Raw genomic sequence first — 21572 nt, forward strand, 5'->3', positions numbered from 1 at the left:
TCTTCACCTGTTGCTGGGTTGGAGCCTTCAGTAACCAGTCGTCCAGGTACGGGTAGACGAAGAGACCCTGCTTGTGTAGGCAGGCCGCCACCACTGCCATACATTTGGTGAAGACTCGCGGGGCCGACTTGAGTCCGAATGGAAGCACTTTGTACTGGTAGTGCTTGTCTCCAACCACAAACCGCAGGTACCTGCGGTGATGCTTTGCTATTGGAATGTGAAAATACGCATCTTGGAGGTCCACCGAACACATCCAATCTCCGACTTGTAGATGTGGACATATTTGGTGAAGCGCCAACATACGGAACTTCTCCTTGACGATGACTTTGTTTAGGAGACGAAGGTCCAGAATCGGCCGAAACTTGTGCTCTTGATCTTTCTTGGGCACCAGGAAGTACCGGGAGTACACTCCTTTTCCGACCTGTGAAGGAGGAACCCTTTCTATGGCATGCTTTTGCAGAAGGGACCTCACTTCCTGCTTGAGTAGGTTTAGGTGGTGAGGACGGGACCTCTTTGGCGGGATGTCTCTGGGAAGCGCTCGAAAACGTAGCGCATATCCATGACGCAGTATATTCAGCACCCAGCGATCTTTTGTGATGCTGACCCACTCTGCTAGATGTTGCGACGCACTTCCTCCCACTGGAGTGGGCAACGGTCGTAGAGGAAGCCACAGCTCATGACTTTCCTCCTCTTGTGGCAGTGGAGGACTGTTGTTGGTGTCCACCTCTGCCTCTGCCAGACTTTCCGCCTCGAAACTGGGTTTTCCCTTGGGGTTTGCTCTGAGACCACTGAGGGGTTTGAACCCTCTGTTGAGGCCCCTTGCGTTGGGTGGGTCGAAAACGGCGCTTGAACTCCTTTTTCTTCTCCAAGCCCACGGCTTTGAGAGTGTCCAGCTCAGTTTTCATGCGCCCCATCTCCTCATCCGTGTGAGTGCCGAAGAGGGAGTTGCCAGAGAACGGGAGGTTTAAAATCCGTTGCTGTGCGTCTGGCTTGAGCCCTGTCAGACGCAACCAGGACGACCTCCTGGCGCAGACGCCGTGTGTATAAGAGTGGGCTGATATTAGCGCACCATCCGCCGCTGTGCTAATCGACTGATTAGCCACCAGTGCCCCTTCAGTAACAATCTCCTCAAAGTCCTTTTGGTCCTCCTTGGGCAGCTTGGATTTGAAACGTTCCATCGAATCCCAGAGGGCCCTATCGTACCTGCCCAGAAGCGCCGCCGCGCTGGAGATCTTGAGGGCTGCCGCCGCCGAAGAGCAGGTCCTGCGTCCCCATGAGTCCTGGGTTCTGCTCTCCTTGTCTGGAGGGACGGAGGAGGAGGCCGACGCCGTCTGACCCTTCCTGGCAGCTGCCACTATGACGGAGTCCGCAGGTGGGTCTGTCTTTACAAAGACGGGGTCAGAGGTAGCTGGCTTGTATTTTTTTAGGATACGAGCCGGAACGGCTTTGACAGTCGCCGGGGTGAGAAAAGTGTCCATGACTGGTTCCATGATTCCTGGGACCAAAGGCAGCAGCGGACGAGAGGCAGACTTTTGGTGAAGTGTTTCAAAAATCACCGAGGTTGTGACTTGGGGGACTGACATCTCAATCCCCAGCTTCAGTGCTCCCCGCTGCAACACTTCCTGGTAGGTGTTGATGTCGTCTACGGGAGAGACCCTGGACACTGGGCTGTCCGTGAGCGTGGGAGAATAGTTTCTGATGGAGGACTTGGAGGACGAGGAAGAGGACGATGATGGAGTCCTTTTGCGCTTCCGGTGATGATCACGCGCCCTTGACCCAGGTGAACGCTCCTCCCGTCTGGGGGAGCGCGATCTGCGTCGCCTGTAGTCCGGAGATCTCGGACGTGCTGGCCTGGGGGGACTAGCTCTGTCCACAGCCGCCACCAGGCGTTGCAGCGGAGAATCATGCACTGGGCTGATGTATTCCCGCATCCTCCTTGTAGGCCCTGAGTCTAGCCAATGATGTGCTGGTAGTAGCCATCTGGGCGACAGAGTAACGGTCTGAGTCTGAGGAGAAGACCTACGGGGTTGAGCTGCAGGTTCTCGTGGCTTTGCTGGTCGTGGAGAGGCCTCTGAGTGGGAGGAGGAGTGGCGAGAAGCCGACTCCGTAACCAGGACCACCGACTTGTCTGAGGCCTGTCTCGACGTCGAGCGCGGTCTTGACGACGATCCGTGGTGTCCTCTCCTGTCTCGCTGGGACTCTCTCGACGTCGAACGCCGTCTCGACGTGGACCGGCGGCCATGTTCCGTGGGCGAAGCCTGCCGCCTCGACGTCGAGCGGCGATGTGAAGCCGACGACGGAGGCTCTCTCTCCCTCGACGCCGGACGCCGCGGGGACGCCGGCGGAGATGCTGCCACTCTCGACGTCGATACCGATGCCAACCTCGACGCCGAACGCCGCTTGGAGGACGACGGCGGAGGATCCTGCTGCTTCGACGTCGAACGTCGATGAAGCCTCGACGACGGTGGGGATGGTGCCCTCGACGACGGAGGGGTGACACTCCTCGACGCCGGTCGTCGCCTGGTTGACGACGGCGGAGGGTCCCTGCTCCTCGACGCCGATCGACGTCGAGATGTCGACGGCGGAGGGTCCCTGCTCCTCGACGCCGAACGCCGCTGGGTTGGCGACGGCGGAGGCTCTCTGCTCCTCGACGCCGATCGTCGCCGGGTTGACGACGGCGGAGGCTCTCTGCTCCTCGACGCCGATCGTCGCCTGGTTGACGACGGCGGAGGTTCCCTGCTTCTCGACGCCGATCGTCGCCGGGTTGACGACGGCGGAGGGGGGGTGCCTCTCGACGCCGAACGTCGCCGGGTTGACGACGGCGGAGAGGATCTGGATCTCGACGCCGCTCTGGATCTCGACGCCGATCGTCGCCGATGGCGGTCTGGACTTCGACGTCGACGTCGTACCTGCTCTCGACGGCGAGCCCGCTGTCGAGAACTTCTTTTTCGAAATATGACCTACCGGAACATCTTTTCCCAGCGCCGAGCCCGACGCTGAGGCGGAAGGACGAGAGGACTTGCTTCTAGATGATTTTTTATGCCTCTTGGAGCCCTTCCTCACCGGAGATCGGCCTCTAGATGGTTGTGCCAGGCCATAAGCGAGACTTCGCTCTCTGTCCTTCAAAGTTCTTTTGGACAGGCCCTGGCAGTGAGGACATGTGCTGGAATCATGGTCCTCCGGCAGACACAGGATACAGACCCTGTGAGAGTCAGTCGCGGCCTTTTTCTTGCCACAGGCAGGGCAAGGATCGAAAAGAGAAGGCATTTTAAGTGGAAAAAATGCCCAAAAAAGCCTAAAAAAAGGCAGCCTCTTACTGACTTAGCTGTGAAACGTCGAAGTAAGGGAAAAAGAATTGAAAAAATAGACAATATTTTCTGACAAACTCAGAAAAAAAGTGGAGCTCTGTTGCCAGGATCCTTCTAGAAGGAGCCGGAAAGAACAACTGACCTAACTGTCACCCCTGAGGCATGATGGGAAGGTGGGGGTCAGGTGTGCCTTAAAGGCACGGTGTCAGTTTTTACTATACAGCTATGAGTTAGCTTTTCAGTCTTTTTAGACTGGGTATTTGCAATGCAGCCTGGGAGCTTCCTATGCTTTCAGTGTTTTCTAAGAATTTCTGCTGTTTTCTAAGCATTAAAACAGTTTCCAAACAAGTTATAATGTTGTTTCTCATGTTTATAATGCTATTTTTTCTAATGTGTAGTGGAAATTCCTTACAGCATGATTCAGCTCTAGGGTGTTAGGGGCTGCATTTGCTAGTGTATACATATAGGTATATATGTATGGATATGTATATGTGGGGCACATATAATATACTGTTTCCGGGATCCCGCACATGGGCGGGAATATTCTAATGCTTATGACTATTGATGAGGATCCCCTGGAAGAGAAGTTATATGTCCAAAATGGTTTTGTTTTTTTAACCGCGTGCAATATTCGAGACTGCGCCGCATCCGCCAGCGCAGCCCCGTATACTATCACGGGGACATTGTGACTATCAACGTCGTCGCGAATATTTGTGAAAATATAAAAAAATATATACATCAATGAATCATTAGTATGCATTTTTATAGCGATAGGAGAGGGAGAGGAGTTGGCCTAATGGCTAGGGCGGTCGACCTCGAATCTGGGTTTTGAGTCTCGCAAGGACACAGAACATCCTGTGATTCTGGGCAAATCCCTTAATCTCCCCGTGCCTAACAAAAATGAATGTGTCTCCATGTATCTCAACTGGTGCTATGTAAAGAGCTCTGACACCCGATTCGGGTCAAGTTTGCGCTATATAAACTCCGTAAAATAAATAGAAGCGGTATAGGCAGAAAGGTGAATAGAAGACCGCAACTCCACTTGCGACAAAAAGCATCTCCTAGTGAGTGCCGCCTTTCAAAATTCCAAAGTGCGGAATTGCTGACTTTGCACATTCTCTTCGGTGGCAGATCTAACCAAAGCTCTCCCCACTGCTGAAAGAGACCTTGCGCCACCTTTGAGTGAAGACGCCATTCGTGATCCATCATGCACCTGTGGCTGAGTTCATCCACCCTGGCGTTCAGTGGACCAGCCAGGTGCTGAACCACCATGGATATGCCCTGATGTTCCAGCCATGTCCAGAGATGGAGAATCTCTTGACATAGGGTCCACGACCACACCCTGACCTATTTATTGCAGTACCACATGGCGGTGGTGGTGTCCGTGAACACCTGCACTACTCTTACCCGGACAGAGGAAAGGAATGTTTTCAGTGCAAGACGGATCGGCCAAAGCTCCAGAAGGTTGATGTGGAGCCCAGACTCCGCCAGAGACCAGAGGCCTCTGATCTCCGCCTCTCCCATGCGTCTCCCACCCTAGAAGTGATGCATCCATCATCACTGCGTACTCTGGTTGGTGGGGCGGGGGGGGCAGGAGAGGAATCGGCCGTTGACCCAATGCTGGTTTGTTAGCCACCACTGCAATTGACGTACAGTGCCCTCCAAGATCTGAACGCAATCGGACAGATTCCCCTGATGTGCCCACTGGAACTTCAGGTCCCACTTCAGAGCCCACATATGCCATCTGGCATGATCCACCAGCAGGATGCAGGAGGCCATGAGGCCCCGCAGCCTCAGGGTCATTCTGACTGAAGCCCGGGATAGAGGCTGCAAGATCGGAATCATATCCCAAATATCCCAGACTCGCTGCTCGGAAGGATAAGCCTGAAACTGCGTTGTGTCCCGAACTGCTCCGATGAAAAGGAACTTCTGAGAGGGAATCAGGTGTGACTTCGGCATGTTTATAGTGAACCCCAGCGAGTGCAGAAGGTCCGCCATAGTCTGGAGGTGGGAGACGACTGCCTGGGCGAGCCCGCCGTCAACAGCCAGTCGTCGAGATAGGGGAAGACTGGAACCCCTGATCTGCGCAGATGAGCTGCGGCAACCGCCATCACTTTCTTGAACACCTGAGGGACGCTGGTAACGCGAAAGGGGAGCAAGGAAAACTGAAAGTGCTCGTGGCCTACCGTGAACTGCAGGTAACGCCGGTATGCCAGCAGGCCGGGGATGTGAAAGTAAGCGTCCTGCAAGTCCAACGCTACCATTCAGTCTCCAGGGTCGAGGGCAGACACGACCTGAGCTAGCGTCAACATTTTGAACTTCTCCTTCCGGAGGAAGCGGTTGACATTCTGGAGATCCAAGATAGGACGCAGGCCTTTGTCCTTGGGCACCAGAAAGTAGTGAGATTAGCAACCACGATCTATTTCTGGGGCAAGAGCTCGCTCGACGGCTCCCTTGGCCAAGAGAGCCGAAACTACCTGTTGGAGAAGGGCCAGATGGTCCTCCAACATGCGATGGTGCTGAGGTGGCATGGATGGAGGGGTAGTCTTGAAGGGGAGGGAGTAGCTCCTTTGGACTATTTGCAAAACCCACCTGTCCAACGTGATGGTGCGCCAGTGGGTGAGGTGATGGTGAATTCTGCTGCCCACTGGCGATTGGTAGTCCTGAAAGGTCGGACTAGGAGGCTGCTGCAGAGGGGGCGGTGGTGGACTGGCCCGCTCGCTGGCCCCCAGACCCATGGCGATGGGTCCCACATCCCCGGCCGCACAGGGGCTGAACAGTTTGCGCCGGCCTATGGCTCTGGGTGGAACGTTGTGGGGCACCCCTTCAGTAGCCACAAAAGGGGCGAAAAGTAGACTGCACAGGGCAGGTGGTGGAGGCCCAAGGACTTGGCCGTAGCCCGAGAGTCCTTGAAGCGCTCTAGCGCGTTCAATCAATCATGTCATTTATAAAGCGCACTACTTACCCGTGAAGGTCTCAAGGCGCTCGGGGTGTGGGGTGCTGCTACTGCTCAAAGAGCCAGGTCTTGAGGAGTCTTCGGAAGGTCAGTCTTGGGTCTGCTGTAGGTGGGTGGGGAGGGTGTTCCAGGTCTTGGTGGTGAGGTGGGAGAACGATCTGCCGCCGGAGGTCGCTCTTCGGATGCAGGGGACTGTGGCGAGGGCGAGGTCGGCGGAACGTAGCTGGCAGGTGGTGGTGTAGAAGCGGAGTGGTCTGTTGAGGGCCATGTGTGCGTGGGTGAGGAGCTTGAAGGTTATCCTCTTGTTGACGGGGAGCCAGTTCAGGTCTCTCAGGTGGGGAGTAATGTGGCTGGGGCGAGGGATGTCGAGGATCAGGCATGCCGAGGCGTTCTGGATGCGTTGAAGTTGTCGCAGGAGTTTGGCCGAGGCGCCTGCGTAGAGGGCGTTTCCGTAGTCCAACCTGCTGCTGACGAGGGCCTGAGTGACCGTTCTTGTTTCGGTGGGGATCCACTTGTAGATCCTGCGGAGCATGTTGAAACAGGGAGGAAGAGACGGCATTGGCCTGTTTAGTCATGGAGAGGGTAGAGTCGAGGATGACCCCCTAGGTTGCGTGCGTGGTCGGTGTGTGTTGGAGTGGTTCCCAGAGCGGTCGGCCACCAGGAGTCATCCCAGGCCGAATGGATGGATCAGAGGATGAGGACCTCCGTCTAGTCAGAGTTCAGCTTCACTCGGCTGTTCCTCATCCAATCGGCGACGGCCTTCATTCCTTCGTGGAGGTTGGTTTTGGCAGTGCGTGGGTCCTTGGTGAGGGAGAGGATCAGCTGGGTGTCATCGGCGTAGGAGATAATGTTGAGGTCGTGCAGTCGGGCGACGTGGGTGAGCGGTGCCATGTAGATGTTCAACAGCGTAGGGCTGAGGGATGAGCCCTGGGGTACACCGCAGATGATCTCGGTGGCTTCGGAGCAGAAGGGGGGGGGGGGGGGAAGGCGGATGCTCTGTTCTGCCAGAGAGGAAGGAGGTGGTCCAGTCCACGGCCTTCTCTTGGATCCCAGCGTCATGGAGGCGTGTTCATAGTGTGCGGTGGCAGACCGTGTCAAAGGCGGCTGACAGGTCCAGGAGGATGAGGGCCACTGTTTCTCTACTGTCCAGCAGGGCCCTGAAGTCATCGGTGGCGGCGATGAGAGCAGTTCCGGTGCTGTGGTTGCTGCGAAACCCCGACTGGGAAGGGTCCAGGATGCTGTTCTCCTCGAGGGAGCGGGTCAGTTTTTTGTTGATGGTCTTCTCGACCTTCGCCAGGAACGGGAGCAAGGAGATGGGCTGGAATTTCTTGAGGTCCTTGGGGTCCGCCTTGGGTTTCTTGAGTAAGGCGTTGATCTCGGCATGCTTCCAGCTCTCCGGGAAGGTTGCAGTCTCGAAGGAGATGTTGATGACTTTCCGGAGATAGGGTGCGATGGCTGTGTGGTCTTTGTTGAAGATGTGGTGTGGGCATGGGTCTGACAGATCCGGAGTGGATGGTGTTCCTGATCTTGATGGTGTCGTCGTCATTGATGTTGGTCCACGAGAGTATGCGGTAGGTGCGGGTGGTGGTCGTGGGGGCGGAGGTCTTAGTGGTTGTAGGGGCGGTCGTGGAGTTGAAGCTGTCGCGGATGTCTGCACTCTTGCAGTGGAAGAAGGTGGCCAGCGAGTCGCACAGGTCTTGCAAAGGTGGGATGTCTGTGTTGGAGCTGAGGTTGGAGAGTTCCTTCACGATGTTGAAGAGCTCTTTGCTGTTGTGTGCATTGTTGTCTAGGCGGTCTTTGAAGGAGGCCCTTTTGGCGGATTTGATGAGGTGATGGTGTCTGCGGGTGGCGTTCTTGTGGGCTGCGTAGCTGTCCGGTGTTCGTTCGCAGAGCCAGTTCTCTAGTTTGTCAGGTTTGCTTGGAGGCCTGGAGGTCTTCTGTGAACCAGCCGGCTTTCTTGCTGGTGTGACTGTTGGGTTTCTTTAACGGGGTGAGGGTGTTGGTGCAGTCGTCGATCCACTGTGAGGTTGCAGGCGGCGGTGTCGGGGTCAGTGGGATCGGTGAGTGGGCTCTGGGTGAGGGTGGCGGTTAGCTGGTCTTCAGTGGCGAGGCATCTGTTGGGTGCGGTGGTGCGTGGTGGGTTTCTTGAAGGTGAAGTGGATGCAGCGGTGGTCGGTCCAGTGGAGTTCGGTGGTGTGGTTGATGGAGACGTGGGGGCTTGCGGAGAAGATGGGGTCAAGTGTGTGGCCGGCAGAGTGGGTGGGTGTTGTGACGAGTTGTCTGAGTCCGAGGTTGTCGATCAGGGTGGTGGAGTTGGTGTCGTTGTTGTTCTTGAGGTGGAAGTTCAGGTTCCCGAGGAGGTTGTAGTCCGTGGAGGCGAGGGTGTGTGGGCTGATGAAGTCAGCAATGGAGTCGCTGAACTGTGGACGGGATCCGGGGGGTCTGTAGACTAGGGTTCCTTTGAGGGTGGTGTTGGGGTCGGTGTGGATCTGGAAGTGCAGGTGTTCCGCGGTGCTGAGGGCGTCATCGGTGTTGGTCGAGACTCAGAGTGTTCCTGTGGACGATGGCGATTCCTCCTCCTACTCTGTTGCTGCAATCCCTGCGGGTGATCTTGTAGCCTTCCGGGACGGCTATGGTGATGTCGGGTGCCGAGGCGGGGTTCAGCCAGGTCTCCGTCAGGAAGGCGACGTCTGGGGAGGTGGAGTCTAGTAGGTCCCAGAGTTCAACGGCGTGTTTGCGGGTGGATCGGGTGTTGAGGAGGATGCATCGGAGGGATGGGTTCTTTCCTGGTCAGCAGCTAGGCGGGGCGGATGCTGGTGAAGCTGCAGTGCCGGCAGGTGAAAGGTCTGTGGGTGCGCTTCGGGGCGGCCAGGAAGCAGGTGTATGATCGTCTGCCGTTGAGTGCTAGGAGGGTGCTGGAGTCGTAGTGGAGTCGGGTGTCGTGGCGTTGGTGTGGGCCAGGGGCTCTGGCGCTGGGCGCGGTCCAGGCGCAGACAGACGCAGACAGGCACAGACAGGCTTGCCTTAGGCGCGCCTTTGTAGTGCCTGCAGCGCGCGGCCGCCATATGAGGGGAGGTGGGAGGGAGGAGCAGCTGGGAGGCGGGTGCGAGGTAGCGAATGGGCGAGCAGGGGGCGGGGCCGCCGGGAAACAGCGACGGGAAGGAAACGGGTGGAAAATCGGGCACAAGAGAAAATAGTTAAACAGTGACAGTGATAAAGTAATACAGGGGATCAAAACAGGAAATGAAAAACGGACCAGGGGACAGGAGACAAACCAGGGCCACAGGAAAAAAAAAAAAAAAAACACAAGAGGGGAGACAGCAATACCAGGGGGCAAGCAGGCAGAAGTGCAACTGAGGCACAGGGGCCTCGAACCTACGGCCCTGATGAGAGCAGAGGGACAGTTGCACACAGGTGGTGCTGTGCGGCGTGGGGGAGCGACCTACCCGAGGTCGCCGAACAGGCGACAGCCATCAAAGGGCATGTCCATTAGGGTAGCCTGGACATACCCAGAAAAACCAGTTAACCTCAGCCAGGCATAGCGTCAAAGGGCTACAGACGTTGAAATCGTCCTGCCTAGCGAGTCGCCAGTGTCCAGTTCATAGCGTATAGTACAGTTATGTGCAACTTTCCCCTCGGCGGCTGCACGGGACAGCACGGCCCGGCCTCCTCCGGGCACTGGGGCAGCACCTGCGCTACCATATCCCACATAGAGTGGGTTAACAGCCCAACAGACATGCGGAGTTTACTGACGGCAGTCCCAAGCTGGAGGAAGAAAACATCTTCCCAAGATGTTCCATCTTCTTGGATTCCCTATCAGGAGGTGCAGTAGGGAATGCGCCGTTTGACGTGGAGGCCTGGACCACCAAGCTGCTCTCAGGGGTGGGATGTTGGGAAAGGAAAGTGGGATCACCCGGAGCCGGGGCGCCGGGCAATCATCCTATCCACAGGAGCCCCTGTGCTGGGCCTGGACCAGGTGCCCAGAAGGATGTCCGTTAGGGCCTCATTGAACGGCAGCAGGGGCTCCAAAGAGCTCACTGCTGGTTAAAGCACCTGTCAGGAGGTAAGTCCCGACTGCCACCATAGGTAGCTTGAGGTTGAGAGCCTTGGCCGCCTTACGCAACACCACTGCGTAAGAAGCTCCCTCCTCCGTAGCCACGGTAGGAGAAGAAAACATGCTATGGTCTAGGGAGGTATCCAGACTACTAGCTTCCCCCAACTCCTCTCTCCAGTCTGGGTCCTACTCTAACTGGTCAGTTAAAGTAGACATATAAATAATTAAAACTAATTTCGTTGCGCCCTGCATCGAATTTGGCAATGCAGCGCGTGCAACGAAATTAGTTTTATTTATGTTTACTTACCACTATTTGGCCATAATCCGTAGTTTACTACCAGCCACCCTGCCCCTCCCCAAGTCAGCGCCCAGCAGCACTCCCACCACGGGCAGATACTGTGCAGTAGGTAGATTGGGTGGACTACATGGGGTAGATTGGAGTGGGGTAGACTGGAGTTGGATAGATTGAAATGTAGTTTGGGGTGGAGTAGAGTGGGGTAGATTAGAATGGAGTGGGGTAGATTGGGGGATTAGAGTAGAGTAGATAACAGACAGGGGTTGATTGGAGTGGGGTTGGATTAGGGAGGGATGGGGTAGAGTGGGGGTAGAATGCAGTGAAGTGGGGTCGATCGGGGTGGAGTTAAAGTGGAGCAGATTGGATTCGAATAAGGTAGATTGGGGTTGAATGGGGTGGGTAGATTGGAGTGGGAGGAGGTTGGATTGGGGTTGAGTGGGTTAGATTGGAGTGCATTTTGACCTCCGACTTTGAATGCACAGTAAACGTAACTAGATAAGAACAAAGATTTAAAGGCCTGTTTATAGAAAGTGAGTTTGAGGAAGAACGAAGTAAAGAAGGGTTGGGCAATGGAAAAGACTAACTCAAGCTGGACTGCCTAAAGCAAATAAAGCCAGCAAATCGAAAGTAATTGCGAGTACAATCCACAAAGCCAATGGTACGCAACGGGCTGATTGCATTCCTAGGTCAGCTTTCTGAATGTCTCCAAGAGAGGTCTTTAGCGTCTGGTAGGCTTTGACCTAAAATGGAAACCATGTAATAAAAAGTTGTAACAAACCTCCAATGAGGGTGTGGACGGCTCTTTGCATATAGCCAATGAGCATTTTTGGAATGTAGGAATAACTTTAAAACTATATAGGTTATATATATTGAAACTAAATATGTGGTACATACATTTATATTGCAGTTTGTGCGCCAGTATTGGTAGCCGTGCATAGTGATCAGTTTATGACTGTTTATTTCTCACCCTAACATTAATAGTTTTATACAGAGTTTGAGTCCTCTGTGTTCAGATGTGAGGCCGCGATAGCTGCAACATCCGTCACCCTATAGATTGCTAGGGTTTGGTTCAGGGCTGATGGGAGAGGTAAACAGGCAACACAAATGGAGAGTGGGTGGAAGGACAGACCAAGTGAAAACACAAGCACTCATGCTCAATGACAAAGAAAAAAGTAGCTCCTAAAATGGGAGCAGTGGATGGACACTAGTACTTGGTCCATGCTCTGGGGGAGGGCCAAACACAAAAGAGGCATGACGCATGCATGTCATGGACAAACAGAAATGAGATACAAGAGAGGTTTTGGTGCAAACAAATGGTATGTCTGTGGTTGGGCTGAAGCCCACAAAGTGTTACCATGTCTCGAAGAGATGCGCTGTCTAGACAAGACCTAAAAATGTTTAAGGATAAATGTCTCGGTCCAGCAGACAAACAATTGAAAATCTATACATAGATTTTCCTTGTGGCTTAAACCAAGGCATAATTTTGCAAAAGTGCATACCCCTTTTGAAAGGAATGCGTAGTACTCAAAATCAATTACTTAATTCTTTGAAAGGTATATTACTCCGTATTTTAAGTTTTAGATAATGCAAGCATTTCCCTTCCACAGAGTTTGGTAAAAATGTAAAATCTGACAAATGTAGAATGAAGGATTCCCAAAAATGTGGGCAAATTATTGTAAAAAACATCATGAAAGGAGCCAATAGTAATACACAAGCATTTTGAAGACGTAACTTACTTTCTGCTGAAGGAAATATACATTTACACCTGAAACTATTGTGTACCCATGGAAAACAGTTACTTTTATTCACACAATGAGCATTTCTATGAATGTGTACATAGAAATCGAAATATTACTGTTTAAGTATCAGTCTATAGTGTTAGACTTTTCTCGAGCAGTAGGCGAGCTGTGGGTGCAGGAAAACGGTACTTTATGGAAAATGTTAGCTGCACCCACAAAGTCGGCATTTGTGGGTAATCAAACATTTGCCTTGCATTTTGCAACCCTGACCAAACACACAAATGCACTGTTACATATGGTAGGTGTACCCGTGCTTTCAGAGTAAAATCAGTCATAGAACAATAACTTGTTTAATATGGGTGTAGGAGAATAGATATGTTAATGGAGAAAAACAACATTTTCAATGTGAAGAAAAAGGTGTTCAGGAACAAAAGGAAAAAAAAGACACTGCAACGCTAAACCGGCATCCTGTTAGAAATCTAAGAAAGATGTATTTCCAGCATTTATTCTAAAAAGGGCCCAGCATCAGAAAACCCAGTAGGCACAGGCGTGAGCATCCTACTGAATTTCCAACTTGCCTGAGTAAACGCTTGTTTGCTGCAGCCCACGATTAACTGGCAAAGTTTCAAAGGGAGGATCTGACAAATGTTAGTGAAAGCTTTCAAAATCACTTATTCTGCTGACCTTCACCAAGCACCCCTGTCCACACTGTCACTACGAAGGGTGCCTTAATCCTGCATTTGAACAATTTTCAGCTGTAGCAACAAGGCTTGGACCTGCACACAAAGGGTGACTCCCTAATCTCACATGGTTGCTAGTCTCAGTTTTCTCGCTTCCCTTCCTCCCAGTTACACTGCCAGAACCTTCAATATCAGGTCACAGCATGGGTTTTTCCTTTCCTCTTATGAGACATCTTCCAGAAGACCACCCTGTCGGGTGTGGACAACCTTCTAATGCTCTGAAACAGTGGTCTTTATTTCGGCTGACTACCACTTATGACTAGAATAAAAGAAAATCGTTGTGTAGTCATTTTCACTCACGGTTCAATCGTACCTTTATGCTTCTTTTGAACATATACCCTGGCGTTAAAGAGCCTTTCCTGAGAAGCTCGCTGAAGATGACAATCTGCTCAAAGAGGAAGACTCTTCTTTCCTTCGTCCGAGATTGCATGCCGGAATCCTGTTCGATCACATAAAATGTGTCCTGCTGCAATAGCTTTCCCTGAGCCGACAGCTTGCCCTAGAAGGAAATTTGAAATGTAATGCAAGGCCTGAAAATAGACTGAAATCACTAGGCATCCAAGAGCTACACACTCAGGCTGATTACTATTATTTTATGCAACATGAAAAATTAAGAATCCCAAAAAAGCATGCATCACAGCTGCAGTCAAACCGAAACAAAGGACAAATTACAAAACTACAGATACTCAAGATACCACACAAGATCACAAAAAGAAACAAAGCTATTCACAGTCACTATTGTTTTGTTTTAGATTAGGTACATACAACTGTTCTATGCCTCCCAGAAACAACCAAAATGCACACTGCACGCACAAGCATTCTTTTGCTCTTCTATCTTTCCTGCCTTCCATTCTTTACACAATTTCCATCCATCTTTCTGCCTTTTTCCATTTTATCAAACCTTCTCTCCCTCTTATTTGTATCCATCTTTCCTTCTCTCCATCCGGGTTTCTCTTTTTCCTTCCCTTTTCATCTATCATCCATTCTTTCCACCCAATGCCTCACTCTCCTCTACATCCACCCAGTCCTCCCACCGACTCTCCTTTTCAACCTTCGCAAAGAAAAATATCATAGTTATGAGCTCCTTATAACGCGAGTTTCCGATCAAAGTCAATTAAGCCTTAAACAACGACAAATATTTCTTTTTGCACAGAACTGCCCAGTAATACCCACTATTGCTCAAAATCCTAAAGGGGCGGGACGTGAGTGGGAAGGATGCCCCTCAAACTACGTACAGTTACAATGTATGTTTATGTTCATAATGTGTGCAATATGTCGCATGGCAATGCATTTGAATTAGCCAACAGTCAAATGTTCTACATTTGCATAATTATAGTAAAGAATTTGCACACTAAGATTTGTTCCCGATCTTTGCCATTCAAGCACAAGTATTTTGAAAAACACTAACTAGGTGAAATTGTTACCCCGCCCGTTTATAGTTGAACAGTGGGAACACCTATTGTTAACAATATCACAACTGAAACAACTAAGGTGAGCAACTTATGAGGATGTTTCTTTGGATAATAAAACAACGCATAGTTAAAAAGTAAAAATATTTCCTATAGGGAGTAGAGTGACAATTCAAGGGGTTGAATATGAAAATATAGTTCGCATAAAACTTCTTCTGACCAAAATTGTGTTCCCAAATATTTAAAGTATTCCATCTGGTGTATCTCTTCTAAAAGTAACTTCAGTGGGGCGATATTTATGAACACCCATATTAAGGACACAATATTCCTGCCAGATGATGGTTTGGCTATGATACTTTGTCTCCATACCCTGGAGGGTAAACTGTTCAAAAAGGGTGATATGTCCGAATATTTTAAACATTATTATTTTTTTTTTTACATAAACATTGCTTCCTATACATAGTTTACCAAAACATCATCCCATTGGGTGTAGACCTCTCCAGTGGGTTCGATATTTTAATGCATTACATTTAGCACCCGCTATTTAAGGCTGATATTCTAAGATAACAACTCAAGGACTGTAAGAGTTATTTGGGAAGGGCTTTGTGCTGTCTCTTTTCTGTCGATACAGTGGTTACTGCAGCTTGCAGTGCACCCAATAATAAGCTTTCTAATGCATTACATTCATGAATATGCCACATGTGGTTTAACTGTGCACTTAGCAGTACGCAACCTCACACAGTCATGGCGAGGAACGATCTACTTCAGGCTAAAGGATTTAAAACAAGTGTTTTTTTCATTTTTATTAAAAGGAGAGTCCTCGTGACGTGTAACAGTTTGCTTAGGTAGGAGGAGAAGCACTTTGGTAAATCTGAGATTTCAGACCTGTAATAAGGTTTTTACAGCAGGTGACGGAAGTAATAGAATACAAAGTTCTTCAAGCGTGTCAACAAAAGTGGCAATCAAGTATAAAGAATAAACATTTAAGTGAAGAGAAGGATTATGAAGATGGTAGAAATGTAGAACAGCAGGGGTGGCAATAAAACTTGTAACAAGAATATGGAACATGGGACAGCAGACCTAGAGATATCAGCTTTGAAATTGGAGAACAAGAGAAAAAGCTAATGAAGATAGCAAGTTTGGCAACATCACATTCTCGGTCGAGGCCCTAAACTTACTTCATATAGAAGAGGACCTAAGCATCAAGTTGTCACGCACCACACAGAACTCATACTGCTGATATGATCGTAATTCGAAAAGCATGATTGCTTACCACTACAAACGTGACTAATTTGGGATTCACTCCTGAACGCAAAATCACACCAGTTGTTTTAATCCAGAACCACTATGGGGACAAAATATTTACCGCAGGCATGGACTAGACTGAGCCTAACACCATGGCTTCAACAATATCACTACCCAATCTGACATGAGCTAAAAACCACGTTAATTGCTAAATCTCATGAAATATTGGAAATTTTTTATAAGGTGCCACAGTTTGTGCCTTTGTCCATCAATATTTTTGCATCCCTGTTCAACATTTGCATGCAGGTTTTATGGAAAACAAGGAAATAACACAAGAAACACACTGCATCAGCGAAACACAAACAAAAGAGATAATTTAGACCAAAAGAATTCTGGCTATACTATAGTTAAAGTACAATGGTGCAAGTGGGTATATGCTGTATTATGGACAGTGTGTGGAGGAATAAAGCGTAAAAAGTGATGTTGATGAAGCATTCTAGGCTGGCTGCATGCTATTGAGAGCAAGATAGATGTATACTACAGCTAGTCAATGTGTGGTGAAGTACAGTATGGTTATGAGAAGACAGGGTATGTGAGGAATGACGTTTCAACATTGGAGTTATATGTTAGTGGACAGACAAATGAGAATACAAAGTGGGCCAGAGCATTACCCTCGAGGGACTCCCATAGGAACATAAATGAGCATAGGGAACCAAAGCAAAAGGACAAGGTAATGTTATGTTAACTGGTACAGCAAAGACCAACTACTTGGCTTGTTGTGGTTAGCAATTACAATGGCCCTCTGCAAACAATGGACATACCATTCCAGAGGGCTCCAATGCTTAATTGAGGTGCGCGAGGCCTGGGGATGTTCATTCCTGAGAGAGATGTGTGCTAATTTATTCTACCATCTTGCTGCTTCTTTCAACAAGGTGCTTATCAGTTTAAAGAGTTCCATATTGAAATTATGGATTCACGTACGTCAAAGCAAGCATGAGGGCACTACCGGTACTTTTAAGTGACCTATATTATAACAAACCCTACATAGCCAAGGAACCCAATGAAAAATGGAGTACTTTGTGACTTTATTAGGGATCGGGATTTCTATATAATTAATACATACGAAGTAGCTACTTACTCAACAACTCACATTAAATTTAGGCCAGCAAGAGAGGTGGAAAGTATGCTATCACTACCAATACAATACACTAAAATAAATTACATTTGAAACAAATAGTTGTATCTTGGTTACCTCACAGTCTACAAACAAAATCTTGGTTGGCAAACGTAAAACTTGAGCTTTACGTTCCTTTCAATAATAAAGTTGCCCACAGGAACCATTTCCCTGAATTGCAACTTTTTACAAACCAAATTGTGCCAGCACAGTATACAGAATATTCATACCTCTTGACCCAAAGCTTGCCTACACCCTTGCTTAACTGTAAAATAATTCAATTCCCAGCAGCAGCTCGGCCGGTTTTGCAAGCAACTACTCATTTTCATCCTCGGAGTGACAAGGAGTGTCAAAATACAAATTTCTTCAGTATTTGTATGGGAGGTTTGCAAATAAATACTTATCCATAAACTAATGAGGTAGGGCGCAGTGTTGAAAACATAAATTGCTCTTAATGAACTGGTTAAACAGCAGGAATAATTAATAAAATTAACCAAACTAAACGCCACGCGCCAAATGATCTCATCAATTTCCACGATGTAAAAAAATTAAAGTTTTATGCGCATCAATTAAATATATTGAGGCTATTTAGTTATAAAAAGGGAATATAAAAAAAATTTACCCACTCAAGATCTGAGTAGATAAAAAATATATATTTCTCACCTCTAGATCGAGAGACGCTTAAGGTACTTACTCCCGTTAATGAAGTACAATTACAGATGGAAAAGAAAATACAACGTAAAAAAAATTGCATCACTTTACCTCGAAACCCTGAAGTCGTCCTAAGTTCATCATATCATTGCAGCGTTTTGGAACAAGGCACATTAACTCCACTGCTTTCTGTAAAAATCAAGAGGGGAAATTTCAGCCAAAAATATCTTGCCAATGATTAAAAAACAAATGAGTTGCATTAATAAGGATAAATTTTAGGTCTGATTCACTAAATAACAGTAAATCTCCTGATACTTGGATACTCACCCATGAATTACAGGTATGGCTATTAATTACAGGCGTGCCAAGTGTATGTAAAGAGGATCCCAATTTTTGTATTCTCCCTGACACACACCCATCTTCTCTAACCATTCTATACCCCAGTGGAGTTTTAACTGCATGTCTAGGCGCAGAACATTAGTAAAATTTCACAATTATCTTTTTCCATGTTTTTTTCATTGCATGGAAAACATCTTTTCCATGAAATGTTTTCTTCCCTCACACCTAAAAGAAAAGAGGAGTGTTCTCTTAGATTTCTCATGCTTTCGGAACCAATTAGACCCATTTCATTTAAATGCAAGTCTAAAAATGTAAAAGTGTGGACAAGATACAGAAAATGTGGATCAACTTATGACTTCTTTTCTATGTTTCCCTAGCGACACCTGTGACGCCCCACTGGAAACACGACTATTCCTCCAAAAGATGCATACTTTCTGTAACTGTTGCACACCCATGTATCATCGCTGCTTCTCCAACTGCATCAATCATATTTATCAGTGGACAAACGTTCTGCATGCAAAATGTGAATTCTCTTCCAAATTTAAGTGCAAACCTTTGAAAAATTCTATTATCAAACATGGCCCAATGACTCTAAAACATGTAAAATGGTCCGTTATTAATACGCAGGCTCTCTTATAAGTCATTAGGTACGCCAATACCAAGATGACCCACATCAACGTGCATCAACAGTGTTGTTAAACACAGTACAATAGGCAAAGGTGGGAGCGAAAACGAGCAGCCTGAACACCCTATCTAAAGTGTGAGAATCAAACCACTGAAAGTTTAACGCCTAAGCAGCTGTACAGAGTTCCTTACACTTTTCCTATAATTAAAGATTCTCCCGCCAAGCATCAAATATAGATATACTGTAAACGGAGACTCTAAAATGTAGGCCAGGTATGTAAATCACAGATTTTTGACGTTAGGGTAAGTAGTCATTAGTTTTGAGAATTACATCATCATCTAGAAGAAGGATTCATAACTTTTAATTAAAGAATGGAAAATAATGATATTTAAAGTTCACTTAGACATGAAACATACTTGTATCTCGGAACACTCCAGACCCGCCTTTTCACTGTATTTCAAGAAGTCCTGGAAAGAAAAAATTGAAAAAAGATGCTCTTAATGACACTGGGAACGAAAATTAAAAAAGTGTGCTTAATGTTGAGATACATATAATAAATATCACTGCAATCCATCAAGTCATCCATTTATTGATCTGTACATCTATCCATAGAAAATCACATTGTCATAGAAAATAACATCGTCAACCAGTATGTGGTGGTGTTGTGCACTAAGGACAGTGGTCCCATGTCCTTGTGCTGGGGTTTCTGCTTCTATAGTCCCTCAGCAGATACCTTAATCCTCATTGAGGGATCTCTTGAAAAATCCCAAATGTCAATGCCTAGAGTGGCGGCAGGTCCTTTTCATTTGTCACTGCCAAAATCTGTAATTCGCCGTAAATGCTGATCTCCTTTTGTTTGAAACCAAAACATTTTATTTTTGGCAGATTGCTAAAGACACTGTTCTTACACACCTATTTACCATCCTTCAAACTGGTGCATCTGTTTTTAGGACGAGCGTCAGCGGGCATGCGCTGTCTGCAAGACCTGGTGTAATCGCTATACGGCTTAAAATACTCCCTGCTGCTTTCAATTAGTTCACTCCTATTTCTTGGGTCATTATTGTCCGGTGCTCCCAGTACATCACTTCCGTTTTTAGCTTGTTTGACATAGCCATTAAACCCCAGTGGGCAACAATATGGTTCATTAACAGCTAACTGATTCACTCGTTCATTCTGTCGTCCATCTTATGCACACAACGCTTGCACAGAGTGTGAATTTGTTTTGGGAGTTTGATGCCATTTATATGCTTCTACTATGAAACTGAAAAACGAGTAACTGAATAATGTATTGGCCTCGTAACTTAAACAAGCATTGGCAAAACCAATAAGTCTCCTTTCAAAGCACATCTGCATCAGCAAAAAAGACAAAATAACAAAAGACAAAATAATGCTGGTTTCTGGTGCTGAACAGCCAAAATGCCTACAACAGCACACTGATGTATGTGCATTTATCAATACACATGTGCAGGCAAAGATCATTAAGCTGTCATAGAATGTCAACATCTTTTTAAAATAATCATCCCAAGATGGCAAATGAGCATTTGGAGCAGCAAATAAAAAAAAAAAGCATAAAAGACTAAAGTCCATTTTGAAGCAAGGTGTAGCACCGTAGCAATTTCTAGCTATTAGGCCACCCTAAAAATCAAAGTAAAAAATATAAGAAGGAAATGTAATAAATCGGGCTGGGGAGACGTAGGGGAGCAACAGAGTCGTCGGCTGGAAGGCAACAGGTGAGTGCCTAAGGCAAACATTAAAGTAAGCATTTAAAGGATATACATTATCCAATCAAAACAATTGTAACAAAACTAAGCTCTGGGGAGAGAACACCACAAGAAGAGGAGGAAGGCCACTGAACCAGAAGAAAGCAAATTAGATAAAAACAAAATCCAATCAATCTCAAGCAATGGGCTGAGCAAAAGTCCTCGCTCAAGTTCTGGTATTATTCAGAACAGGTCTTTATATAACAGGAAGCAAAAATTAACTGTAGGCGAGACCTAAAAAAGGAAATTTAGAGGGCAAATTTGAGGGTCCCTCCACCACCTCCTCTCGAGGTTCTGAAAATAAATGGGAGACCATGTCCTGGACGTCTGTAGCTCCCTCGGTCATATTTAATGTATATATTTCTTAATATCCTGTTCTCTTAGGTTTGGTCACATAAGTGAGCTGTATCAGAGCACAGTTACCAGCCAGAAAAGTGGCTATGTCGACTCAGCCTACACCTGCATGAGTGGAGTGCAGCTGGAACGGAAGTTTTTTTATTTCCTAAACAAATGTTACTGATTTTCATCATCTCCAAACAAGCAGTCATATCAAATACAATAATCGCCCCTTCGTACACATTGTCAATGACCTAATGGCATCTGTAGTAACTTTGAAAGCCCACCTCACAGTACCTGCCCACACCCCTAGTCGTGCCCCTTAATCTTCAGTTTAAATCCTCTTAATGCAATCAGTACCAAATAATCAGAGCTTACGGTTCAGTGGCAGTCTATCTAAGCATCTGCTCCAGCAGCCTGCTTCTTAAGGAAGTCAGCGCCACAAAGAGTGAGTCACACCCAGGGGGTACCTGGTGATGCACCATGTGTTGGGAGATCTGGGTCTTTCATGTAAACTACTAGAGGCTTCCAGACCCTGGCCATATCAAATGACCCGGCCCACATCTAGGCCGCTCAGAGCAGCAGAGCAGCACTGCACTTTCATAGCCCACCCATCTTTCTAGTTCGCTTGGCCATATCGCCACCTGGGGTCCCTCTGGAGCCTTCCAATTCCAGGTGATTTCCCACTTTGTAAGAATAAAAGCTAGGTCCTGAAATCTACTGGTGTCCTTCATCTTAGCAGATTCACGCTGCAAAACGAATAGTTTCTTACCTGTCGGTGTAGTTTTGCAGCTTGAAGATCTTTCAGGATTCACTATGCTGTGCATTATTCTGCGATCTGGTGGTTGGGTCCGGATTCGTAGTCTCTTTTGTTTATTTATTATTATTTTTTTCGTAGCCCAGGTGGGCGTCGACGTCCCACCATTTGGTGTACCTCTCGT

General features: G+C 47.9%; 1 protein-coding gene across 9 annotated transcripts in view; it reads right to left on the bottom strand.

Moving 5' to 3' along the window:
• Positions 1-21572, bottom strand: part of KALRN (kalirin RhoGEF kinase) — a 1569312-nt gene that overhangs the window by 154457 nt on the left and 1393283 nt on the right. For all 9 annotated transcript variants that reach the window (XM_085647304.1, XM_085647302.1, XM_085647305.1 and 6 more), the window contains 3 exons: positions 18952-19002; positions 17683-17760; positions 13406-13591 (listed from right to left, as the gene is read on the bottom strand). In XM_085647304.1, the coding sequence (XP_085503430.1) occupies positions 13406-13591; positions 17683-17760; positions 18952-19002 (315 nt within the window). The remainder of the gene's footprint in view (positions 1-13405; positions 13592-17682; positions 17761-18951; positions 19003-21572) is intronic.

Source organism: Triturus cristatus, chromosome 3_2, assembly GCF_964204655.1.
Source record: "Triturus cristatus chromosome 3_2, aTriCri1.1, whole genome shotgun sequence".
Classification (NCBI taxonomy): Eukaryota; Metazoa; Chordata; class Amphibia; order Caudata; family Salamandridae; genus Triturus; species Triturus cristatus.